The sequence below is a fragment of the Python bivittatus genome, unplaced genomic scaffold (assembly GCF_059951505.1).
Source record: "Python bivittatus isolate LINGU-HERP-01145 unplaced genomic scaffold, Pbiv_v1 ctg000610_np1212, whole genome shotgun sequence".
Classification (NCBI taxonomy): domain Eukaryota; kingdom Metazoa; phylum Chordata; class Lepidosauria; order Squamata; family Pythonidae; genus Python; species Python bivittatus.
The window spans coordinates 49,941,119-49,966,120 of NW_028277088.1; the positions used below are offsets into that span (position 1 = coordinate 49,941,119).

At 39.7% G+C, this 25,002-nt stretch overlaps 1 protein-coding gene across 2 annotated transcripts in view; it reads right to left on the reverse strand.

Annotated features, from left to right (window-relative positions):
* Positions 1-25,002, reverse strand: part of ELMO1 (engulfment and cell motility 1) — a 294,812-nt gene that overhangs the window by 231,185 nt on the left and 38,625 nt on the right. For both annotated transcript variants that reach the window (XM_088149982.1, XM_088149983.1), the window contains exon 2: positions 7,566-7,713. In XM_088149982.1, coding sequence (XP_088006108.1) covers positions 7,566-7,643 — 78 coding nt within the window. In that variant the 5' untranslated portion in view covers positions 7,644-7,713. The remainder of the gene's footprint in view (positions 1-7,565; positions 7,714-25,002) is intronic.

Below are 25,002 nucleotides of genomic sequence, written 5' to 3' on the forward strand. Positions count from 1 at the left end.
TGAAAGGTGGAACATCAAAATGCTGGACAAAGAAAGAATGATCTCTTTGGATTGTGATGCTGGAGAAAATTGTTGAGAATACTTCAACTAAAGAACAAATCATTCAATTCTAGATAAGTGAAATCAGACTGTTCACTAGGAGCACTAATAATGAAACTAAAGATACTTATTTTGCATCCATAAAGATACATAATGCAAAAGCAAGAGTGATTGGAAAAAACCCTGATACTTGGAAAAAATCGAAGGCAAGTGAAAAAAGAGCAGATAGATACCAAAGTGGCAAGACACTAACCCTGATGAAATACACATAAGATTACAGGAACTCAAAGAAGCAATTACAGACAGACAATTCTGGGAAATGATGTTCATCAGGTCATGAAGAATCAGAAGCAACAAGCCAGAAGTCTGCATAAGAGAATGTGTAGCTGTATAATTATCCTACAAGGAAGACTTAATTTCATATGCTATGCTAAGCCACTGTTTCTCAACCTTGGCAACTAGTCCGAACATACAGAAGCGGCCAAGGTTTTGTTTTGTTTTGTTGCTGTTTGTAAGGATCCTGTAGTCCAGCCTGAATCTATTGTTATTTAGATCCTTACAGACACATCAACATCCTTTTGCATGCAGATGCCATGGTTTTGATAGCACACTCTCAAGTAAGCCTGAGAAGATGGATGGGGAAATTTGGTGCCCACCGTTCTTCTAACTTTCTGAATATTAATAGGACTAAATCCAAAGTGGTGGATTTTGGAAAAAGATGGCCCAAATATAATTGGCTCTTGGATGGAGAGCCTATAAAACAAATAGATTTTTGCTCATATTTAGGGGTGGTTTTTATGGATACAGGGTCTTGGGTGAACTACTTCAAACAAAGTTCTATAAAGGCAACAGCAAGTTCCAAAATGCTAACTAAATTACTTAGTTATAACCACCCAAGTACTCTGCTCCCTATTTTAAAGGTCCACAAGGTAAAAATTGTACCAATGTTAATATATGGCGCAGATTTGTGGGGCCTATCAAAGGCCTCCTTACTGGAACAAAAGCAAGCACGCTTTTTAAGAACTATTTTAGGGACCATCAGGAATACACCTACAGCAGCACTAAGAGCTGAAACCAGCACCCATTCCATTTACAGTCTAACAGTAATCAAAGTCTTTAATTATTGGTGGAAGATCTTCTCAACGGAACCTGAAAATCTACCACAAATGTGCCTTGAAGAACAGATGGGCACACTTCAATCCACCACACGGATCAATCAACTTCTCCAAATCATCTCACATCCTGGCTTCTCAACACAATATCTATTCTCAGCCAGACATCACACCAAGGCAATCTTCAGACAAAGAGTTCTGGATGTTAATGCCCAACCAATATTGAGTCACTTGCAAACATCAGGTCATTGAAATAGCTGGCCAAAAATAAAATGTCCTTCCAAACAGAAAAATATTTGACAATGGGTTTGACTCAATATCATGGGATAGCTCTTACCAGAGCAAGATTCGAGCAGTTAGATTCTACGGTGAAATACAGACAATTCCACCAAGTGCCATATTCTGAGAGAATATGTATTTGTGGAACATCAGAAATAGAAGACATTGCACATGTCCTGTTCAATTGTCAATTATATGCCTCAGTAAGGGCTCAGTACTTACAGACACTACTGGACAGAACCATATACTGGGACTCTAACAAAAGATAATCTTATTTCCTTCATGGCACAAACTAATATGTAATCACTAGAACTGTTAAATTTATAGCCAGGGCTGTCCAACAGAGAACACAGTTTATAGAACACATTGGAGTTGCATGCAAAAATGAATTCACTTAAACTCATACTGTTTTCAAATTTTAATATTCATCTTAATATATATATCTGCACTCTATTTTATCTTATACTATTTTATCCTTACTTTATCTTACCTTGCTATATTTTATTTATTTTATCTCACTGTAGTCTATTTTCTCTTATTGTACTGTACCTCACTTTATTTCATTTTGTTGTATCTTACTCTGGCTGATGCCTATGCTTTGATATGGTCAATTGACTAATCAATAAAGTATATTACTATATTACTATTACTATTGTTCTTTAGCTTGAAAAATGCTATCATATTGGACATACCACACTTTCACGGGAGTACTCACAGTATACAAGAGCACATTTATTTACCTTCCTCGTTTTTTCACTATTCTTGTTCTGTGGCACATTAACAATTTACAGGTAGTCCTCAGTTAACTATGGTAATTGGGACCAGATTTTTGTCGCTAAGCAATGCAGTCATAAAACATGACATCATATGACTACATTGCTTAGTAACAGCAATCCCAGTAGTCCCCATTGCTGTTGTTAAGCAAGGATCGTGGATCATTAAGTGAGGACCTCACATGACCGTGACTTGCAACTTCCTGCCAGCTTCCAACAAGCAAAGTAAGTGGGGAAGCAGGCAGGAAGTTGCAAGTCACGGTCATGAGAAGCCATTTCTTAGGTGGCTTGCAGCAGGCCAGTGGGTGGGCAAGTGCTACAGAATGCAGGTGCACGGGTGAGTGTTGCAACACGGTGCGAGTGCAGGTGAGTGGGGGGTGCTGCAACACAGCATGAGTGTGGATGGGAGGGTGGATGCTGTGACGTGGCATGAGCGTGGGCCGCTGCCTGCCCAGGGCCCACACTCCCCCTGCCACAAGGGGGCCCCTTGGGAGGAAAAGCAGTGCAGGGGAAGTGATTTACTGGAGCAACTTGTGACCTCCTGCCTGTTTCCCTATTGACTTTGCTTACGGGAAGCCGGCATGGAAGGTCACAAATGGCAATTGCGTGACCGGAGGACACTGAAACTGTTATAAGCGTGAGTCGGTTGTCAAGTGCCCAAATCACAATCACATGACTGCTGGGACACAGCGAAGCCATAACTTTGAGGACTGATCATAAATCCCCACAATGACTTTGGCCTTCACAAAAATTAATGTAGAAGCAGGTTTATAATCAAACAAAATATAACTTATGTTTGTTATTAGCCCTGTATACAGAAGAGTTTTAAAACATTTCTGAATCCCTTAGTCAAGAAGCTCATGAAAGTCAAGATAAATTTTCTGAGCTGTGGTGCAAGAGAGTACAGGAGAAGCTGCAAAAATATAAACATATGGGGATGAAAGTTCATTCACTTTTTCCTACTGCATGATGAATAAACCCCTGATGGCAATAATTCAAGTCTTAGGCAACAAAGATGCACAACCTGTCAAAATGTAAATGAGTCATCTTGTAATTAATTCAAGTCATACTAAGCTCAAGTCATTATGTCATTTTTAAGTAAAGTGGTATTCCTAAACATAATGGAAAACATTCTGGTAGTGCATAGGGATGCTCATATACATACATATGTATGTTTTAACAACAGTGATGAAAAGCACTGTTTGATCTAAAGCTCCAGACCAGTGTTTCTCAACCTTGGCAACTTTAAGACGGGTGGACTTCAACTCCCAGAAGTCCACATGTCTTAAAGTTGCCAAGGTTAAGAAACACTGCTCCAGACATTAAAGCAGCATCTTCTTTGGATGAATATCTTGGAAAGTATGCTGAAAGTATTGAAACATTGCTGCATGTTCAAATTGATGGATAGGCAAATTGCCAGTATTAGCAACTTTTATTAAATAATCAAGGAAGTGAAGGTTCATTGGTTGGCTATTTTTTTCATTCTTAAGTGGGTTTCAACATAACATTAAACCAAGAATGCTGGCTTAATAGACTACAATGTGAACCTATAGACTACAAATGTGCAGAGATCCAGAAGAAGATGCAGCTGCTTTAGGGTTGATGGATCCCTGCAAGAAAGGCTGTGTGGAAATGTGAAGAAAGGTACAGGAGAATACCAGGGTAGGTGTGGGGGGTCCGCCCTATTTTCCATCAACTCTACTCACCTATGTGACTGCCAAAGAATTTGGCAATTACCAACGTGGGTCTTTTAACAAAATGGTTGCCCACCTATAGCTGTCTATTATCCACTCATACAAAAATAGGTGAATGTAAATCACATTGTATATTCATTTTATGGTTTATTAAGTCAGGACTCAAGATCACAGGATTTTTTTGTGATGTCACAGAGTAGCTGGTGATTAAATGGGAACTGTTATAAAACTGCATTTCATATTCTCATCAAAAAAAGAATAACAGGAACAGTCTGCTTTATATAAACAGAGAAATCTAATTCAAATGCTTTACCTAGGTTTTCCTGCTTTTTTTAAAATGAAACATTTATTAATGAATGTAATGAGCAAAACTAAAAACACCGATGATACAATCAAAAGGAAAGAAAAAAATACTGTATATAGGCGTGATCAAAATGAACTAAAACTTATTTTAAGAAAAAAGATCCATATGATATATGGATACACACACACACACACACACAGAAGTAGATGAGGAAATTACTCTATACAGGTAGAACGAAAACAATACTCCAGTTTTATTTTTTTGTTGCCAGTATTTCAATGCCACTGTACTCTAAAATGGTCCCAGTTGTCACAAGTGGATTCAGCAAATGTAGTCTTTGTCAACTGTTGAAATGTCCTTACATTGTAGAAATGAGAAGATGGCACAGTATGTTTTATATAATCTAGATTTAATAGCTTTTAAGTGTCCTGAAACTTTTTGACACCACCAGTATTTGAATGTGAGATTAATAACTGTACCTATAATTTTTTAAAACATAGTATTATAAATCAAAATTACTGCTTAGGTACGCTTGCATGAGTTTAACTATATAAGCAAAGAGCCTAATGCTGTAACATGGTGCTGAAAATAGGAAGGATGCCATACATCTTTACTAAAATATATCCTTACATTTATTTTCATTTCCAATAATGACCTGATATAGCAACAGTAATTCAAAGAACTTCTCTGTGTGCAACTAAACAGGACTTTCTAGGCACCTCCTTCATACAGCATTCTGAGTTTAATTAATTAATTACTGTTTTAGTGCCGGCTCAGGACAGATGCTTATTGTATTGCAACACATCTGGAAAGCTCTGGTTTGGAAAATACTGTACCATTAAAAAATATTATTTTACCAGTTCTGCTAAGGAACTATTTGTTATACTTTTCAGCAACAAATGGGATAGCAGTTGATATGGAAATTGGATTACAGTTGAAAGAACACTTCATAATGAATATCGGAAAGGATATTTTCATTCCCCCAAGCATTTGGCTAGGATATTGGATGAGCCCATCTATATGGTTCAAAAATGAATATGACTGTGGTTTAGCTTCAGTTGTGAAGTTTTGTTTTGTTTTTTTGGTGTTGTTTTTATTTTTGCTGGGTTTTGTTCTTTTTTTTTTTTTTAACTCCTATGTTAGCTGCCCAGAGTCACAATTTGCAAGCTGAGCAGCCATAAAAATCACCAAACCTTCCTAAATTATGGCAAATAAAAACTGCTTGTGACAAGAAGCTCAGATGAACTGCTTGCCTTAGGTTCAAAGTAAATCTAAGAGAGGAGAGAAGACAGACCTAATATTGTGCAGAACTTTTGTATTGCTTGATTTTCTGTTTCTCTGACAGGAACTTGGAGAAGTGGGGAAATTAGGAAAATAATCCATTACATAAATATTCTATATTTTCTTTGGTATGAAATTTCATTTTTTGAATTTGAGTGATCTTTCTTATTTCATAAGAAAAGAAAGATGTTGGATTTGGTCCTGGTAATACAAGGCCTGAGTCATTTTGGCTGGTATTACCTAGAAGACAGGAGCCCAGTTCCATGCATTCTAGTGGTAGCAAGAGATTCTAGTGCCAGGAACAGACTTGGGACTGAAGCAACTACAGCAGTGTTTCTCAACCTTGGCCACTTTAAGCTGTGTGGACTTCAACTCCCAGAATTCCCCAGCCAGCATGGAATTCTGGGAGTTGAAGTCCGCATAGCTTAAAGCAGCTAAGGTTGAGAAACACTGAACTAGAGTGACTGGGTTCTCTTGCTCAGAATTAAAACAATACACAAGGGTATTCTGTAAGTAACCAGGAACTTCTCTAAATAAAGCAGTATTACAAAGCTAACTCCAACAATTACAGTGATTGCAACACAGCACATCAGAGTTAGAGCTGAATATTTTCTGATATTAGATTTATTATCTATAAACGGCAGTTTCCATTTCTTCACCTAGTTTCAAAACGGATTCATATGCAACAACTAGATATGAGCCAAGAATCAGAGTCTGGGAATTCCCAAAACAGCACCAGAACTAGAAGATCTTGTTTTTCAGGAAGTTTCCTAACTTCCAGTCCAGAAGGGCCTATTGACCCCTTTGAATAGTAGGGTTAGTCTAAAAGTTTGAGGGCCTTCGCTGCCAGGAAGACTCTCCAAGTGGAAGCATGCCACACATAGTGCTGAAGGCTTTCACTTCCAATTGCCCTTAAAGCCACAACTTATCTTTTTTTTAAAACTTACATATCTGATACAATAGTGAAAGTTCAATGAGGGCTACAATGACTGCTCATCAACTCATGAATTATAATGATTAATTTCTATATATCATTCATATGAGTTAGAAGCCAAATAATCTTTTTAAAAATATCTAAATTATTTTACAGATCATTAGCATAAAATTACACTTTGGTTCAATCACAGCCTGGAAGTAGTACAGGTAGTCCTCGCTTAATGACCATTCGTTCAGTGATTGTTCAAACTTATGACAGCACTGAACGAATGGTACTTACACCTGGTCCTCAAAGTTATGGCCACTGCAGTGCCACCACAGTCACATGATCAAAATTTGGGCACTTGGCAGCCCGCCCATATTTACAACTGCAAGGTGTATTTCAACTCCCCCCACCAGTCTATCTCCTCCCATCTCTGCCCTTTTGGCTGCACTGCACTCTGCTGCCCTACCACCCTGCCTTATGTCCTGCACCCCCACTGCCCTGCACTCTACCGCCCCTGCTGCCCTGCACTCCTCCCTGCACCCTCGCCACCATGCACCACCATTGCCAGCCTGCACTCCGCCATGCAACCCCACCGCCCTGCACTCCACCACTCCTGCTGCCCCCAGCTGACCTTTGCTGTCTTCATCCTTCCACTCCTAATGAGGTGAAGGGCCAGGCCAGGTGTGTCTCATCAGCAGTGGGAGGAAGACGGCAAAGGTCAGCTAGGGGCAGCTGGGGCAGCAGAGTGCAGGGCAGCAGGGGCGGCAAAGCGCAGGGCGACCAAAAGGGCAGAGATGGAGGAGAGACAAACGGGTGGGGGGAGTTGAAGCGGAGGCAAGTGTGGCAGGGCAGGAGGAGCGTGAGGTCCTGGCCTAATGACTGCTATCAGAACTGCTGTCGCTAAGTGGTACAATCATGTGATGTTTCACCTAATGACTGCATTGCTTAGTGATGGAAATTCCAGTCCCAATTAGAATCATTAAGCGAGGACTACCTGAATGCAAAATCTATAGCAAACCTTCTGTTTAGGTAAAAGCTTAAAGAAGATTCCACAGTTGTCTTATTATAAGACTATAATAAGTAAGCTATAACAAGCGTTAACAATTGTCAGTCTAAGAGTATAAAGATTTTTACAAATAATACACAGAAATAAGCACTTACTTGATCAATTTCCATCAATTTTGGAAAGGCACCAGGCCACTCTATAGCTACTTTCACAATATTTGTAGGAGGCGGCATTTTCAGTCACCACTGTTCTTCAACACTAGTGAAATGGAATACTATATAGGCCACAGTCTCTCTTTCACAGCTGGAGGGAGAGAAGACAAGAGTATCATTTTAAACAAATTCAAACACAATCATCCTTGTTTGCATGACTTGACAGGTATATTACAGGTATGTAAACACACAGGTAAAAAGCTTAAAAATTCAATAATATACCACACACTATGATACTAATCAACCTACCCAGAAGATGGCTGAAACACTAGAATACTGTGAACAGTAATCATGAATTAAACTGTTTTATAATGCAGAAATGATCTGAAATTAAAATATTCTAACATCACTAGTAAAAGACTGAAGTATCCATCTTTAGCTACTTGGCCATGACCTCCAGTGAGCTTGTGGACTTGTTGTAAACATAGAGCGGTTGCCCACATTTTTTCCCTTTTGGGGGAAGAGCTCTTAGGTGTGACATGCTCCTCACACTTAGGAGCAGCTGAATCTCTTGAGCACAGCTCTAACCGGTCAGAAGCCGATTTTCACTATGGATCGGCAGCACTTCCCCAGCAAGCTCACGAGCTGTTCTCTGCAACCATTGTACTGGCGTCTCCACCAGTAAAAGACTAAAAGAGATTGGTATATTCCTTTCCAGCCTTTCAGGAAAATAATAATAATCTGTTTAGATCTTCAATAATATCCCTTTTCAAGAAGGATTATCCATGAAGTTATGACCAGAAAACATTTTCTCTACAGCAATGATCTCCTATGTGTTCATAAATAGATCACTGCACTATAGCAACCAGGATGTCAGAAGGAAGGCAAAAAAGGACAGTAGTTTTCACACAGAGAGACAAAAGCGCATACTGCATCAACATCTTTCTTTGGAAGGTGATAGGCTCACAAGTATCTTTTCTGATATAAAGCAATTTGGAATGAATTTGATCTTGGCTATTGCATTCTGAATACCTATGTCCAGAAGATTTATTACAACTATACTACAGTTGCTTTTCTAAAATTGGTATATTTAGATGTATTAGGGTCCAAGTCCATGCTGGTTAGGAATTCTGGGAATTGTAGTTTACATTTCGAGGACACCAGTTGGGGAGTCTATATACTGCAGCCTCCCCAACTTGGTGCCTTGTAGGAATGTGATAATATGTGGGAGGTGGATTACAGGAGATGAAATCCAATGGATATGGAGGGTGCTAAGTTGAGGAAAGGTGTTAAACTACCATGCAAACAAATCAAGGTTCAGTGCATGCATTAATATGTGCCTATACAAATGTGTGTGTTTTTAAGAATATGTAACCAAGACCAGATCTTTACAACATACAAACACCAATTAGAATTACGATCGATTATCCTTTAAAATCAACTTCAGAAAGATGTTGGAAACAGAAAGGTGTTGGATTGAGAGATGAGAGTAGTGAACAGGAACAATTAAAGTCAATTAGCATGAACTCTATCCAAATTCAGATTTCCAGTTTTTAAGTCTGGCAATTTTAAAGCATTAGCTCATCATACTCAAATTCTGGATAGGATCATTCAAATGATATATGCCTGTTTCTGAGATGATGAAACTTACTCACCATAAGAGTAGAAAAATAACTTGCAGATAAACTGGAAAATAATTTGAGTTTGGTTCAGAGCCAGTTCAAGATATTTTATTCCCTAAGGTGGAACAGCAAGTCCATCCTATCGATGAAATTCCATAAAACCCAAGGATGAGCAAGATAATTTCATACCTCAAGCAGAAAATCCACAAGTGCCTATCTAAAGTCACACGTGGTAAGCCAAGGTGTGCTTTAATATGATTTTAATATGAGAAGCAAATCATGATCTTAAACCATAAGTTATGCTTTACAAACCTTGCATCTCATGCTAACCCAAAACCAACCAAATCACATTACAATTTGATGAGTGAACACAACTTGCAAAATGAATGAAATATAATGAAGACCCGGCTCTGCCGCTTGGCCCGGGGTGGGGAGGGAAGACATCAAGCATGCAGATGGCTAGTCCCTTAGAGGCCTGTCGTCTGCAGCTCTGGAAACCATCAGCCTCTTGGATTTTTTCTTTTTCTTTTAGTAACGTTTTGTACAGTTTTCATGTTTTATGTGATTGTATATATATTGTTTTAATGGGTTATATGAGCCACCCAAAGTCCCCCATCAGGGGAGACAGGTGGAGATAAATTTAATAAATAAATAAATAAGAAGTGATCCCAACATGAAAAACTAGGACGACTATGACAAGTATATACGTTGCATTACTCTAGCAAGGGCTTCGCGTACACAATTCACATATATATGGATATCAATACATACTTGCTCAGCAAGAGTAATTGGGACCGGAATTTCCATCACTAAGCTATGCGGTCATAAACCATGACATCACATGACCATGCTGCTTAGCAACAGCAGTTCCAGCAGGCCCTGGTTACCATCATTAAGCGAGGACTGCATGTGTCATTGAAGACTGCACATGATTGCCACTTCCTGTCAGCTTCCCCATTGACTTTGCTTTGGGAAGCCAGCAGAGAAGGTTGCAAATTGCAATCACGTGACCGTGGGATGCTGTGACAACTGGAAATCCAGGGTGATTGCCAAGCACCCAGATCATGATCATGTGACCGCAGGGGCTCTGTGATGGCCAGAACTTCAAGGACCGGTCGTGAGGACCTGTCATAAGTACCACTTGTTCAGCGTCATCGCAAGTTTGAACAGTCGTTGAATGACTGATTGTTAAACAAGGACCACCTCTATGTACTTTTTGGTTGAAATTTATCCCCATCTCTCTCAGGTTTTCACTGGCATAAGTTCATATTCCTGGCTCAAGCTAGTGATAACTTCATTGTAAGAATCTGGGTTTTTGTTTCATGTATGGAACTTGCAAAAAGACCTTTAATATTTACTTAGCAAGAAAAAAATTGACAGAACATGCCTAATTTTCCTTAGGCGACTGCTGAAGTATACAATACCCATCACCCTGAAGTTTGATTAAAAAAATAACATAATAAGGAAATTAAAAGAAATGCTAAAACCAAGTCAGATTAACCCATTGTAGTGCAAGTTCCAGTATTAAAGATGATCTGTACAGTTTTCACACGCTGTTTTATTTTTGTCTTATATTATACCTGAATACCTACATTTTGCTTTTTTATGAAATGAATAAAACCCTATTCCGTAAAATTAGATTATTTTGCCTGTGAATAGCATGTATATAAGTACACAATTTGCAGTTGAGGGGAGGGTTGCTAAGGATACACAAGCAATGAGAGATTCCCTCATGTTGAGACTATTTTCAGAACATTTGCTAGCACGCATTCGGATTGTCCTCCCATCCTTAAGAGAATTTGAAACATGAATGCTTTATCACACTGGTTTCCAGTGGGTAAGTCAGATAAATTCTTGAAGTCAAGTTCAACTCCTAGTAACTTCATGAACACACCTACGTTAAAAGAAATTGGCAAGAAGCTTGCCTAATGAACAAGATGATGGGATTTTTATATACTGCTCACTCTTTGCAATTATTTTTGTAGTTGTTATTTCTTTTGGAGTAAGATGTTTTCATATAGTAGCTTTCACAGCAAATAAAGCTTAAGAAAAATCACTGCTTGTGTTGCAAACCATTTACTTGTTTCTCCCCTCAGATGTACACCATGCAAATCCTGTTATCTTATTTCTCACTCCCCCTCCTCACTGTTGACACAAAGGACAAAAATTCTTCCTATACAAATGATCATAAACTAGATATCAAAACAAACTTCAACAATAACAATGTTTGATCATTAATTCTAAAATAATCAATAACAGTAACTTGAAAGAAACTATGTTCAGGACGGCACTGTTAGTATAAAGAAAAGCATCTGTACAGTTAATCCTCAACCTACGACCATTCATTCAGTGACAGTTTGAAGTTACAACGGCACTGAACAAATGGTGGTTACAACCGGTCTTCAGAGTTCTGGCCATCCCAGCAGCCCCATGGTCATGTAATTGCGATCTGGGCACCTGGCAACTGGTTCACACTTACGACCAGTTGCAGCGCCCCACAATCACATGTTCAGCATTTGCAACCTTCCTCGTCGGCTTCCTCAGAAAGTCGATAGGGAACCCAGCAGGGAAGGTTGCAAGTTGCTAGGGTAAGTCTCCTCCACCCCTACACCCTCCCCCAGCCCCTCTGGGCTTGCGCCGTGTAGGCCACATGCATATCACTGCGCACTCTCCCCAACCCCACCGCGCCTCCCTCACATCCTCATGCACTCCCTTGCATCCTCACACCCCCTCCCTGACTTGCACTGTGCCTCTCGTGCACCCCCATGCACCCTCCCCAACCTGTGCCTCTCACACACACCCTTGCACCCTTGCACACCACCCCTGACCCTCTCTCACACCTCTCACACACATCCATGCATCCCTTTGCTCCCTCCCCCACCTGGCAGCAACCACTTACCTGCTTCCCCATTGACTTTGGGACTTGCAGCTTCCTGCCAGCTTCCCCACTGACTTTGCTTGTGGGAAGCTGGCAGGAAGCTCCTTGCCTACCGACCATAGGATTCAGTTAACAACAGCAACCAGGACTGCAGAGATTGCCATCACTAAGCAATGCAGACGCACTTTACGATCACATCACTTAGTGATGGAAATTCCACTCCCAATTGCTGTCATAAATCGAGGACTACCTGTATTTTGTTTTCACAAATAAAATCATTACAATCACAAATCTGACCAGTGGACAAAGACCCATTCCTCACTGCTCACAAATACACTGTGACTTCTGTTATTCCACCTCACAAAACTCTGTAATTTTTTGGAAACACCCAATCTGATCTTATTCAAGTAAGATTACACATCAACTAGATCTTTTTTCTCAGATCTAAAAATTAGTTCCTCTAGTTCCAGTTTCATACTGCTATCCATTTTTCTCGCTTCCTTCCTGGTTTGGTAAATCCCCATATTCTTCATCCTGACAGGAACAGGGAGAGAGATGAATAACTTAAAGAGTTATCCACCTTTCTGTCTCACTCTCTCTTCTGCATTTCTTTACAACTACAGACAAGAATAGAATACTGTTCACACCCTGCTTGCGTCTTCTGCGCTAAGCAGCGTAGAAGCAAGCAAACTCTTAAGGCGTTAAAACTGTCACACGACTGAGCAAAACATACCCTGCCCATAGAAACACAAATAAAATCTGGGTCTCTTTCCAGGGCTGATAATTTATGCCACCTATAAGCATACTCTTTTTTTCAACCACAAGTGTTTGTGTGTCTGCATCTGCCCATGTGTGTGGGTATGCATATATCTCATTAAAGTACTGAGAAAAGAAAAAATATGATATGCTAATCATATTTTACACTGACAACTGACCAAGATATACATAGCATGTAATTTTTCTTAGGCAACTGCAGAATTATCCATTGCACATCACCCTGCAGTTTGGCTAAATAAATAAAATAAGGATGTCAAAAGAAGTTCTTAAAATCAAATCAAATTAATCTAATACATGCAAGATCCAGGATTATCTGTACAGTCTGTATTCCTGCCAAGAAGCATACTGAATACTATAAAGCAGGATACAGCATTTAGGAGGTGACAAGTAGAGGAGAAAAGTCAATGTTCTCCTATATAGTGGTATTTAAATTGCCAGTTAGGAGAATCAGGGCTATCCCAAACACAAGCCATTAATGCAAATGCAATTGCTCTCAGGTTCCCTGAAAGGCTCTGGGAAATTAATTCAATATTTGAACTGGTTTTATTTTTATTTATGATACAACTGAATACAGTACCTACATTTTGCTTTGTTAAAAAGTAAATACCCTATTCTATACAGCTATTTTGTCTGTGAACAGCATGTACATAAATGAGTACACAATTTGCAGTTGAGTGGATGAGTTGCTAAGGATACAAATGCACTGGTACTATTCTGAGAGATTTCCCTATTACTGGGACTATTTTCAGAAAATTGCCTAGCATGCAAACATTTGGATTGTCCTCCCCTCATTAAAGCCCTCTTCAACACAGTTGACTGAACAGTGAATTCTCAAAGAGAAGTTGAAAAATGAATCCTTTACCACACTGGTTTTCAATGGGTGAGCCAAGTAACTAATTCTTCAGGTCAAGCTCAACTTGTGGTGATTTCATGAACACATTCATGCAGTTTTCTGGGCAGCAATATGGAAATTGTTTCCCACTGCCTTCGTCCACAATAATAGCATCTAAATACATGATTACAAAATTAAGAAGTAGAATTCCAAATGAAGTTTTAGGCTAGAGGTGGGTTTGGGATCTGTATTATTTGAAAATTACTGCTTGTAGTGCATTAGTCCCTTTAGGTGTCTGAGGGAGTTAAAGGAGGAAGAAATGGACATAGGGTGATCTATTGGGAGGACAGGAATGGGACAGGTTAGGTGTCTGAGGCAGTTAAAGGAGGAAGAAATGACAAAGGACATAGGGTGATGTATTGGGAGGACAGGAATGGGACAGGTTACCAGGGCTTTGGGAACCCAGGAATCTGACTACTGGTTGTGAATGACAGGTTGACCTGTAATAAATTTCTCTTCAACAAGGCCTGTATCATCAAGATTTGGATGGGTGAGGCAGGGACAGTTTCCCTCCTGGAAATGTGTCCAAGTTTCAGGACTGGTATCAGGTTCCATAGCAGGGCAGTGGGGTTGGCAATTGCTGTTTAGGCAACTGTGCAGGTCACCAGAAGCATTAGTCTTCCGATAACTACATGTGAGGTTTTTTGATATTGGGCTTGAGGGAAAAGCTGGGACTGTTGCTGCTGTGTTATCACTCTCCCTTCTGCACAGCTACATCCCTGCACAAGCTGCTGCACAAGCTGCAGGGTATCAACGGATTGTGCCAAGCTTACGATGCTAGAGGACTTCAATTTGCCTTTCTTAGGGAAGGAGGTCTGAGACAGTTTGCGAGTTCATGGCTACCATGACAACCATAGGCTTGTCATCATGGGCCCAACAAACACAGGAGGCCACATGTTTAGTTCTGGTTTTTGTCTTGGAGCAGATGAGATATTGCCCAATGGGGAAGATTAACATCAGTCCTTCAACACAGTCAGCCTATTCTCTGGTTTCCATGGAGGTGACCAGGAAGGAAGCTTTTGGTTGGTCCATCCCAGACACATGATGTGTCTGTAGTTTGCAGAAGATACTTGTAGACAGCTTCCTGAAGCCTTGTCAAACAGCTCTGCCAAGGCCCTCTCATAGAACCTGCTATGAGGTTAGGTGGAAACTGTGGACAGAAGGGCCTTTGCACAGCTCCATCTTATGTGCCAGTTGTAATTATTCCTGGATCAGGAGGCTTTGTTGAGGGTCACCAATGCTGTTACCACTCCACATTTGGATTATTCTAATTTGCTCTGTGAGGGGCTACCCTTGATGACCATTCAAAAGCTGGTCTAGATGACCCAATAGTAACATTCTCAACCTGATTTACTCACATTTTGCCTCTATTATGGGAATTCCATTACTTCCCAATAGGTTTCCAGGAGCAATTCAAAGTGCTGGTCATTACATTTAAAGCTGTATATGGCTAGGACCTTGATATCTCTAGGACCACCTTCTCAGCATGGAATCTGACCATCCACTGAAAGCCAGAAAATAATGTTTGCTACAGTCCTGACTCCTAGGGACTAGCATTCCTAAGGGCTGTAAGGGCAAACCTTCTCTGTAGAACTCTGTCCTGTTCCAGGCCAACACACACATGAAGAGGTGGTTGCAACACTTTACTAGAAATGGCTGGTAAAATAAATACGAGTGCTAACACACACACAGGTAGTGAAGCACCAAGTCTCAACGCTTAGCAAACTTGCCTTAGCAAGTACAGTCCAAATCAGCGGGCAGAGAGAGAGATGATAGTCAGGCAAAGTCTGAAGGTCAAAACTAGGTAGAAGTTTTGTGAGCCACTCCAGGTCTAGAGTTGAGGTCCTGAGATTCACAGGTACAGAAACCAGGTCCAGAGCAGGAGTTACAGACAGCTGTCGTCAACAGAGAAGCTGAACTTGCCTCTCCATTTTAATAGAAGCAGCCCTGACATAGCTCATTTAGTAGGGCGAGATTCCTTCCTCACTAGTAATCTCGCAAAGGGCCTTTGCTCTACTCTCTCTGCAGCCCACCAAGCTCTTGCATTGGGAGGGCACAGTAATTCCACTCCTTCATTTTGGGAGAGTGGCAGCAGCTGTGTCTGCTGATTACTGGCCAGCCCCACCTCTGCCTGCTCAGATGGCAGTCAGGCCATCTGGTGCCTCTGGAGCTGATGGCTCATTGTCTGTGGGCACTTCTGGAGCTGACTGCTCATCAGTCCCCTCCTCTGACTCCATGACTGAGCCCACCATGACAAACTCCATCCTCCTCTGGAACAGTGCACTTCCATAGATAAGGGTGAACCAATTCCTGCTATTGTTCTGAAAAAGTGTCATGACCCTATTTTTTCTGGAAGGTCTTTGGGGACGGTATGAAATAAATTCTTCCTGAAGAAGTGATACCATTGGTGTGTGATGATTATGGCATACTGATTTGTATTTTGTTTTTGTTTTAATTTTTATTGAAGAGATTTTTTTACAGAGTTAAAATACAACTTTTTTAAAAAAAGAAAGGTGATAAGTAAATAAGAAAAAGAAAAAGAAAAGAAAAAAGATTTAAAGAAGCAGCTACCTATCTTCTTTACAGCAGTTATAAATGCATTTATATTTTATCTTCTCTCTATATAGTTATTTTGTGGCTCCCTTCTTTCCATATACTGATTTCTATTTTGGTTTTGTTGCTATATTTACTTATGTCTTAATCCAATCCTCTACAGTATGTAAGCCACTTAGAGTAGGATTTTCATGAAGTGGCATATAAGCCTAAGTGATAAATAAAATAGTCAACAATTTTTATTTTTATTTTTAATCTGCGCTCAGTCGTTACCGACTCTGCAGTGACTGCTTTTGGACAAGTCCTTTTGCAGTTTTCAAGGCAAGGTGTTTCAGAAGTGGTTTGCCAGTGCCTCCTTCCTAGAGCAGAGCCCAGCTGGCAAGCGCAGGAGGCGGGGTTTCCATTGCTTCGCGCCTTTTCCGGGCAAGCACAGCTTCCGCGCTACTGGCAACTGCTCCCGACTCCTTTTTGCAAGGCGCCGCCTCCCACCGGAGTGAGAGTACCCATTTATCTACTTGTGTAAGTTTTTGAACTGTTGGGTTGACAGGAACTGGGGGAGGAAGCAGGAGCTCACTCTGCTGTGCGAAGGCTGGGCTCGAACCACTGAAGTGTCAACCATTTCTGGCCGGCAACTTTCAGCGTCATTAAGCCGCTGCACCACCGCATCCCCCATGAAGTTAACAATTGGTTTTCCTGAAAGATTGGTTCATAATATTCAGTCTTTCATTTCTGATCATCCAGTATCAAGTCCAAAAATATTCAGCGGGATAGCTATGTTGTTGCATACACTAACAGTCTTATGGCATTTTATGGACGAAACATGCAGATTTTTCATGGGCTAGAAGCTACTCTCAGGAGTAAAACAACAAAACCAAACTTATTTTCAAAGCTGCCACTGGATTTGTAATTTTATTACAAAAATGATCAGCACAGATAATATTATCCCATGACATTTTCTCACCCTTAGCAATTTAGCTCACAAGCCAAAACCAGTTGAAAGGCCTTAAGAACTTAAATAATTGGAATGCAATCATCATTCCTTCAAGAGACTGAACTGATCCAGTAGCCTCTGGTTTTGGAGTTCCCTCTTGAGAACTGGAATTTCAGTAGAAAAAGAAGCCACTTGCAAGTCTGAAAACTCAGAGAATGATGAATATCAATTTACATCTCCTCCAAATCTGCACTTATGTATTAAATCTCTTCTCTGAAATAAATAATCTGATATTCTTAATGCCCAACTAGGGTAAAGTAAAGCAAAAAACAAACAAAAAACATTAATTTGTTTAGAACAAGTCTACTCAAATAGAAGCCTTACTGAATTTTTCCCAGGTAAGAATTTGTCACACGTAGTAACCCTCATCTATATGGACACTGAATGGGTCTGAATGTGATTCCTACCAGTTCTTTAGCCCCCAGACAGTATCAGGAAGAAGTGTCAGTAAGCTTGTAGCAGCTTATTCTTTTCCAGCATATGTGGACTGCCTCCCCAAAAGGCCCAAAGTCTTTAGCCCACAGCAACTTGAAGTTGGAGCAAAGAATACTTTCTGCAGCTGTTCCTTTCCCAGCTCATGGGATGAACCAAGAATGATCTCCCCACTTAGAATCTCAGAACTGGAAAGGAGGTTAACGCTGGGAGCAAGCTTAGTGCAGGATCCCATCCAGCCTCTGTTTGAAGACCTCCAATAAAGATCTCACCGTTTCATGTGACAGCCTATTCCAATAGCTGACAACTCTTACAATCAATCATTTCTTCTGAAGAAATTTTCTCTAGTCTAAACCTACTTTCTTGTAGTCTTAATCCTTTGGTGCTGGCCTTGCCCTGTAGGGCAACAAAGAAAAGGTCACTCCATCTTCTATGTCATAATCTTTTAGATATTTAAAGAGTGCTATCATATATCCCTCTTAGCTTTCTCTTTTGTATGTTAAACATACCCAGATCTTTTAACCAATTCCTATGGGAATTATTTCCAGACCCCGTGCCATCTTGATAACCTTCCTCTGAACACATACCAATTTTTCATTGAGCTTTTTGAACCATGTTGCCCAGAAAAAAACATAGTATTCCAAGTGTGACCTGACCAGGCAGGCAGAACAGAGTGGAACAATTACTTTCTCTGATCTGGATTCTATGCTCCTGTTAATGTATCCCAAAATAACATTTGCCTTTTTTAGCAGCTGTACCACGTTGCTAGCTCATGTATAACTTGGTCAATAAGATCACCCAGTTTTTTCACAAGTACTACTACCAAGCCAGGTCCCCACTTATTTTACTTGTGCCTTTCCGTTTTCCAACGCAGTTGCACTTGCTTAAATATTCTTTAAGATTTAGGGTGCAGCTTCCCACTGGTTTTCATATTCTGGGCCAGTTCTGAGGTATATAAGATTGCAGCTAAGTGTTTACAGAAAGAAAAAAAATCTATCCCCACTATTTAAAATGGTGTGAATAAATCTAATAAGCCCATTTGTACATAAACATGGGAGGGGGAGGGAGTTATGGAAGATTTCCTGCTTGCAATGTTATATGAGAGTCACAAAGCCATCTTTCTTCTTGTACGCAATGTTCATTGTGTTAAAGCTGTAAGGTCCAGATCAATCACTATTTTAATGTAGTCCCTTTTGGAAGAAGAAAGCTGTGGCATAAAATGCTCCCAATTAAGTTTTATGTTCAAGAAAACCCTTACAGAGGAAATAACTTTTTTTTTTTACAGTTAAATAATTTAAGCATGTCAGAGTTACCTAGCAATCCGTTGCAATGGACTGCTAATAGGCCCCCAAGCGAGCTTACCAAATAAAGCATTCAGAAAAAAATCCAAACAATTGTTTAACAGAGATATTCCTTCCAATATAGGAGAAGATTCTTAGAGAAGTGAGCACAAATGTGATCTTGTAAAAAAGAGAAACTGCATGCCTTTGGCAATGTTGCATTATCACACTGTATCAAGTATACCCGTTCCCAGCCTGGTGTCCTCCAAATGAATAGTATTATTACTCCCATAATCCCACCGACAGCAGATTTGAGGTTAACCAGTTCACACACTAGCTCAGACTAGAAGTCCAGTTTTTATGCCTCCAGGACTGGCCAGTCAGATGTTCTAAGGAGCTCTCATACAGTGTATGAAAATTATAACTATAAATCAGGCACAAAGTAATTCAGTTTCAAAACTTAGAACAGATTTGCCTACTAATGTTCTATTTGAATAACATGTTGCATTCAGAATGGATTTCTGTATAGCTAAAGAGTTGATTTCTTGGTAATTTAACTACAATTCTACAAAATTCACACGTATGCACACAAATATACTGCATCACTCTACCAGTGTTGTATCTAATTATCCATATCAGCACGATGAAGTAATTGGAAGAAATTTAACTGAACTGGTCTATTGCTCAAAACCAGAGTCTAGAAATTCAAAAGTTTCTTTTGTAAAACCTTAAAAGCCTTTTAATCTATGTGGTTTCTTTTTCTAAGCCTCTTTTCTCCCCAAGCAACTGTACTTAAGAGAAATCACTATTTGCTTAATTCAGCCTAGGAAGGTTCACAAAGCATGAAACATTTCAAAACAAAAGTTTTCAACTGAATTAGCCAATTTAGAGTTTCTGGGGGCTAAAAACTTCTTGTAAACATACATACATACATATTCTAAAATAGCAGTATTGCAGGGAAAAGGTGCAAGGTGACAGATTGCGATGTTGCTTCCTTCAGAATTTAGAACTAATGTTTACATTTACAGAGTTCACCTGCTAAGAACAAGAATTCTTTTCTTTAGCTTTCAACTAAGGTGCTTAACAAGGTGAACATGTTCTGATCTTAATTTGATCCAAGATTGCAACTGTGCACAGAAGGAGAATAGTATGTAAAATGCCCATCACCCATGGACACTGAGTTATTTAAATAAAATGCATACAACTTTTAGATTCTCTACTTCTATGGCTGTAAAATTATTGGTTTCCAGAAGCTGCTGACACTCCCATAACTGGATTTACTAATTGATATATGGGTTGCAACAGTCAGGAATTCTCCTGAAGTTTGAGAATTTTGTTGCTTCCCAGGTTATTTACACTCTTGCTTAAGACAGACAGACAGACTGACAGAGAGACTCTAAATACTGAAAAATAATAAATGCATTTTAGTCTAAAGAAGGTAGCCACACAGAAGTTAAGCTGCAGTCCTTTGTATAGTTCCTTATCTATAAAAGCACTCCTGAACTCAGAAGGACTTATTGTCAATAAAATATCCATTAAATTGAGATTCGCATCTTTTTGTCTCAGCACTGCAGGTTACCAGTTAGGTAAACAATGCTACAGTATGTTCAGTGTATGTCATTCCACCCTCCTCTGACTACAACTGCAACACAAGACAGATATTTTATTAAAGTCTTCCTTTTGTAGCATATGTTTCAATCATTTGAAGATAGTTGCCCTGCCATTTAAAATGATTGCTTTCAAACATGGCTCCACATCTCTAAGGGGGAAGACTGTAAGATTGCTTAGCTCAATGGCTCTTCACATCTACCATCACCATTTCTGCCAGTCTTATTGTATTGCCTATTCTTTGGGACTACAACTTTTAGGCAGAACTGCATGATTATTCTTCATACTGTAGATACAGATTCTTAGGGAAGCCAACATCAAATATACATTGTTTCAGATTGTACTTTTAAATTAAAAAATAAAGGCAATTATAAATAAAGGAGTTATTTCAAACACTTCAGAAAATAAATAATAAGATTAAAACCATCCCTTATTCAAATTAAACCATGTGACTTATTTCCAACATACTTCAATTTATTCTTGTTTTTGTCAGTTAAGATTGCAACACTTAATATGGAACAGAAGATTTGAGAGAAAAACAATTTGTTATCCTGAGGCTAAGTGCTGCATATAATGACCATCTACTCTGGGAGCAAAGGAACCGAGAACATATACTACAATTAATTCCTTTTTTTCAAGAATTGTTACCTTTGCTATACATAGATTGAGTTGGCAGATGACTCAAAATGTCAACTGTGTTTTGAAGTCTTTTTTTTTAAATAGCACATATCTTTTTCTTTTTAAAAACCCACAGGTTCAAGTGCTCCACTTGGAATACAACCACATACTTAATATATATAAATATGCATACTTAACAACATACATCATTGAAAGATCAACAATGTTTTTTAAACTATAAGCATTTATATTCTAAATGATATTTCCAGCTGTAATCCTTTTTCCCCATGATTGAAATTAGATTTAAGATCAATAACGGTGATTCAATCCCATCATAGAAATGAACATTTGTTGTAGACCAGAGAGATCTGGCCCAATTTTTATTTTATGACATCTGTAGTTTGGATTCTGTATCGGAAATGATGTCTCAAGACTGAATAGCTGAGTAGAAAGAAATTATTTTGAAATGGCATGCATTTCAAGTAGAATTCTCCTATTTTTAATAACTGGTATCCTATGCAGCTGCAGGCAATTTTTGTAGTGCCTACCCACAGGGAATGTGCAGGAAAATACACTCTTATTCTTTTCCCATATACTGGGCGTTCGGAAAGTATTCAGACCCCCTTCACTTTTTTCAATTTTGTTATATTGCAGCCTGATACTACAATCGTTCAAATTAATTTTTTTTCTCATTAATCTACACTCAGTACCCCATAATGACAAAGTGAAAACAGAATTTTAGAAATGTCTGTAAATTTATTAAAAAGGAAAAACTGAAATATCACATTGGCATAAGTATTCAGACCCTTTGCAACAACACTTGAAATTTAGCTCAGGTGCCTCCCATTTCTCTTGATCGTTGCTGGGCTGTTTCTACACCTTGATTGGAGTCCCCCTGTGGTAAATTAAATTGGACATGATTTGGAAAGGCACACACCTCTCTATAGAAGGCCTCACAGCTGACAATGCATACTGTATCAGAGCAAAACCCATGAGGTCAAAGGAACTGCCTGCAGAACTCAGAGACAGGATTGTTGCAAGGCACAGATCTGGGGAAAGCTACAAAAAAATTTTCTGCTGCACTGAAGGTTCCCAAGAGCACAGTGGCCTCCGTAATTCTCAAATGGAAGTAGTCTGGCACAACCAGGACTCTTTCAAGAGCTGGTTGCCCGACCAAAGTGAGCAATCGGGGAAGAGCCTCAGTAAGGTCACTCTGACTGAACTCCAGAGATCCTGTGCGGAGATGAGACAAAGTTCCAGAAGGACAACCATCACTGCAGCCCTCCACCGATCTGGGCTTTATGGCAGAGTGGCTAGACGGAAGCTTCTCCTCAGTGCAAAACACATGAAAGCCTGCTTGGAGTTTGCAAAAAAGCACCTGAAGAACTCTCAGACTGTGAGGAACAAGATTCTCTGGTCTGATTGAACTGTTTGGCCTCAATTCTAAACATTATGTCTGGAGGAAACCAGGCACTGCTCATCACCTGCCCAATACCATCCCAACAGTGAAGCACTGTGGTGGCAGCATCATGCTGTGGGGGTGTTTTGCAGCAGCAGGGACTGGGAGACTGGTCAGGGTTGACGGAAAGGTGAATGGAGCAAAGGACAGAGATATTCTCAATGAAAACCTGTTCCACAGCACTCAGGACCTCAGACTGGGCCGAAGGTTCACCTTCTAACATGACAACGATCCTAAGCACACAGCCAAGACAACACAGGACTGGCTTAGGGACAACTCTGTGAATGTCCTAGAGTGGCCCAGCCAGAGCCCTGACTTGAACCCTATTGAACATCTCTGGAGAGACCTGGAAATGGCTGTCCACCGACAGTCCCCATCCAACCTGATTGTGCTTGAGAGGATTTGCAAAGAAGAATGGCAGAAAATCCCCCAATCCAGATGTGCAAAGCTTGTCGCATCATACCGAAAAAGACTCAAGGCTGTAATTGCTGCCAAAAGCGCTTCAATAAAATATTGAGTAAAGGGTCTGAATACTTACGCCAATGTGATATTTCAGTTTTTTCTTTTTAATAAATTTACAGACATTTCTAAAATTCTGTTTTCACTTTGTCATTATGGGGTACTGAGTGTAGATTAATGAGGAAAAAAAATGAATTTGAACGATTGTAGTATCAGGCTGCAACGTAACGAAATTGAAAAAAGTGAAGGGGGTCTGAATACTTTCCTAATGCACTATATATACTCTACACATTCCAGGCAGAACATTTCACACACACAGTTATTTTCACACCTAGGTAGTGATGAAATTTAGTGCTTCCCTGTTTTTCTGACCATTTGCCCAATCTTCAATGCAGCATATCTGCACCTACTGAATATAACTACCCAGCATAGTTTAAGAGAATGGGCTCTGACTTGCATGCTTCCTCATCCTCTCTCTGAAAAAAAATGAAATCAGAAGCACTTAATTTTCATTAAACCCAAAAATATGTTGTCTGGACCCTAAAATGAGGTCAATTTGTTAAAAAAAAAATTGTTAATTTTAGAATGGCTTGTTTCTACCTAACTGTAGTTAAAATGGACCATATTAAGATTAATTAATGGGTGGCTAGATCTCAATTATACAGCAGGCCCCTGGTGCTTCTGAATTTGTCCCTGGAACTAGAGGACTATATGAACTTGAGGCCCACTTCATTTACTGTAATGGTACGTGGGAATGACCTTGGGAGATGGGAGGAAGAGCTCCAGACTGGGCAACTGGCGTGTAAAAGATTTCTCAGCCCACGGAAGGAGAGGAGGCATGGGAAGTGTTTCAGAAGGGGCCCTCCCTAGTTTTCTGGAGAGTAAAAGGGAGGAAATACTTTCAGTCTTGCAAGATTCTGTTAATGTAAACTTACAATAAAGGCAGAGTTAGTACTCATGGTTGTGCTTCTTGTCTGGACTACCTTGGAGGGCTAACACTGATAGGCTGCTAAACTATGGTTTAGCCTTAAATCTAAGTGACCCCCTGAATGAACAATAACTAGCTCATTTGTTGGCTGGGTAATTAGGAGAGTTGAAGTTTAATGTATCTAGAGAACCACATTGGACATGGTTGCTGTAATGTGTCGCACCGAGTTTCAGTGCACATTATCTAGAAGTTGGTTTTCATTTACTGGGTTTGTTTCACCCACTGAGCTCAGGGTGTGTAGAGATAGGTGGAGTTAAACCTGAAGAAGAAATAAAGGAACAGTTAAGGCAAGATAAGAGACAACTAAGTCCTGGAAAAGGAGAAGGCGTGAGAAAGAAACTAAAAATAACCCTGCCTTGAATCTGCCTGGTATAAGAGGGGCAAAGGGAAACTTTGTCAGGCTTTCAAGATTCTGTTGTTATACCTTACAATAATAAAGTGGCATTCCCGTCATCCTCGCACTGTCTATTTCCTGACCTCGCCTATCTCAAAGGGCTGAGAGACTGCTACGTACATTTACTCCCAAGTAATAAGAAATTGTTTTTCTTTTAAGTATCAAACAAAGTAAAGAACGGCTTATAACACAAACATAAGTTACATTTAAAAGAACACTAACAATGTTTTAGGTTTTTTTTTCAAGTATACTCAGTATCATTTCTTTTGCCAAGCTTCCAAGTTTGCCCTATTTAAATATGTGCTGTAAATAGTACAGTAGCACTTACACTGCAAAACCAAGACATGCTTTTGCAGCAGTTAATTAAAGTTGTCTAATTTGAAATCACAACTGGGCTCTGCTATCTGCATTGTGGAATTATAGAGTTCTGTATGATGTAGAATTACAGTGACAAAGTCTTACAAGCAAGAGCAGCAATTAAGTGTTCCT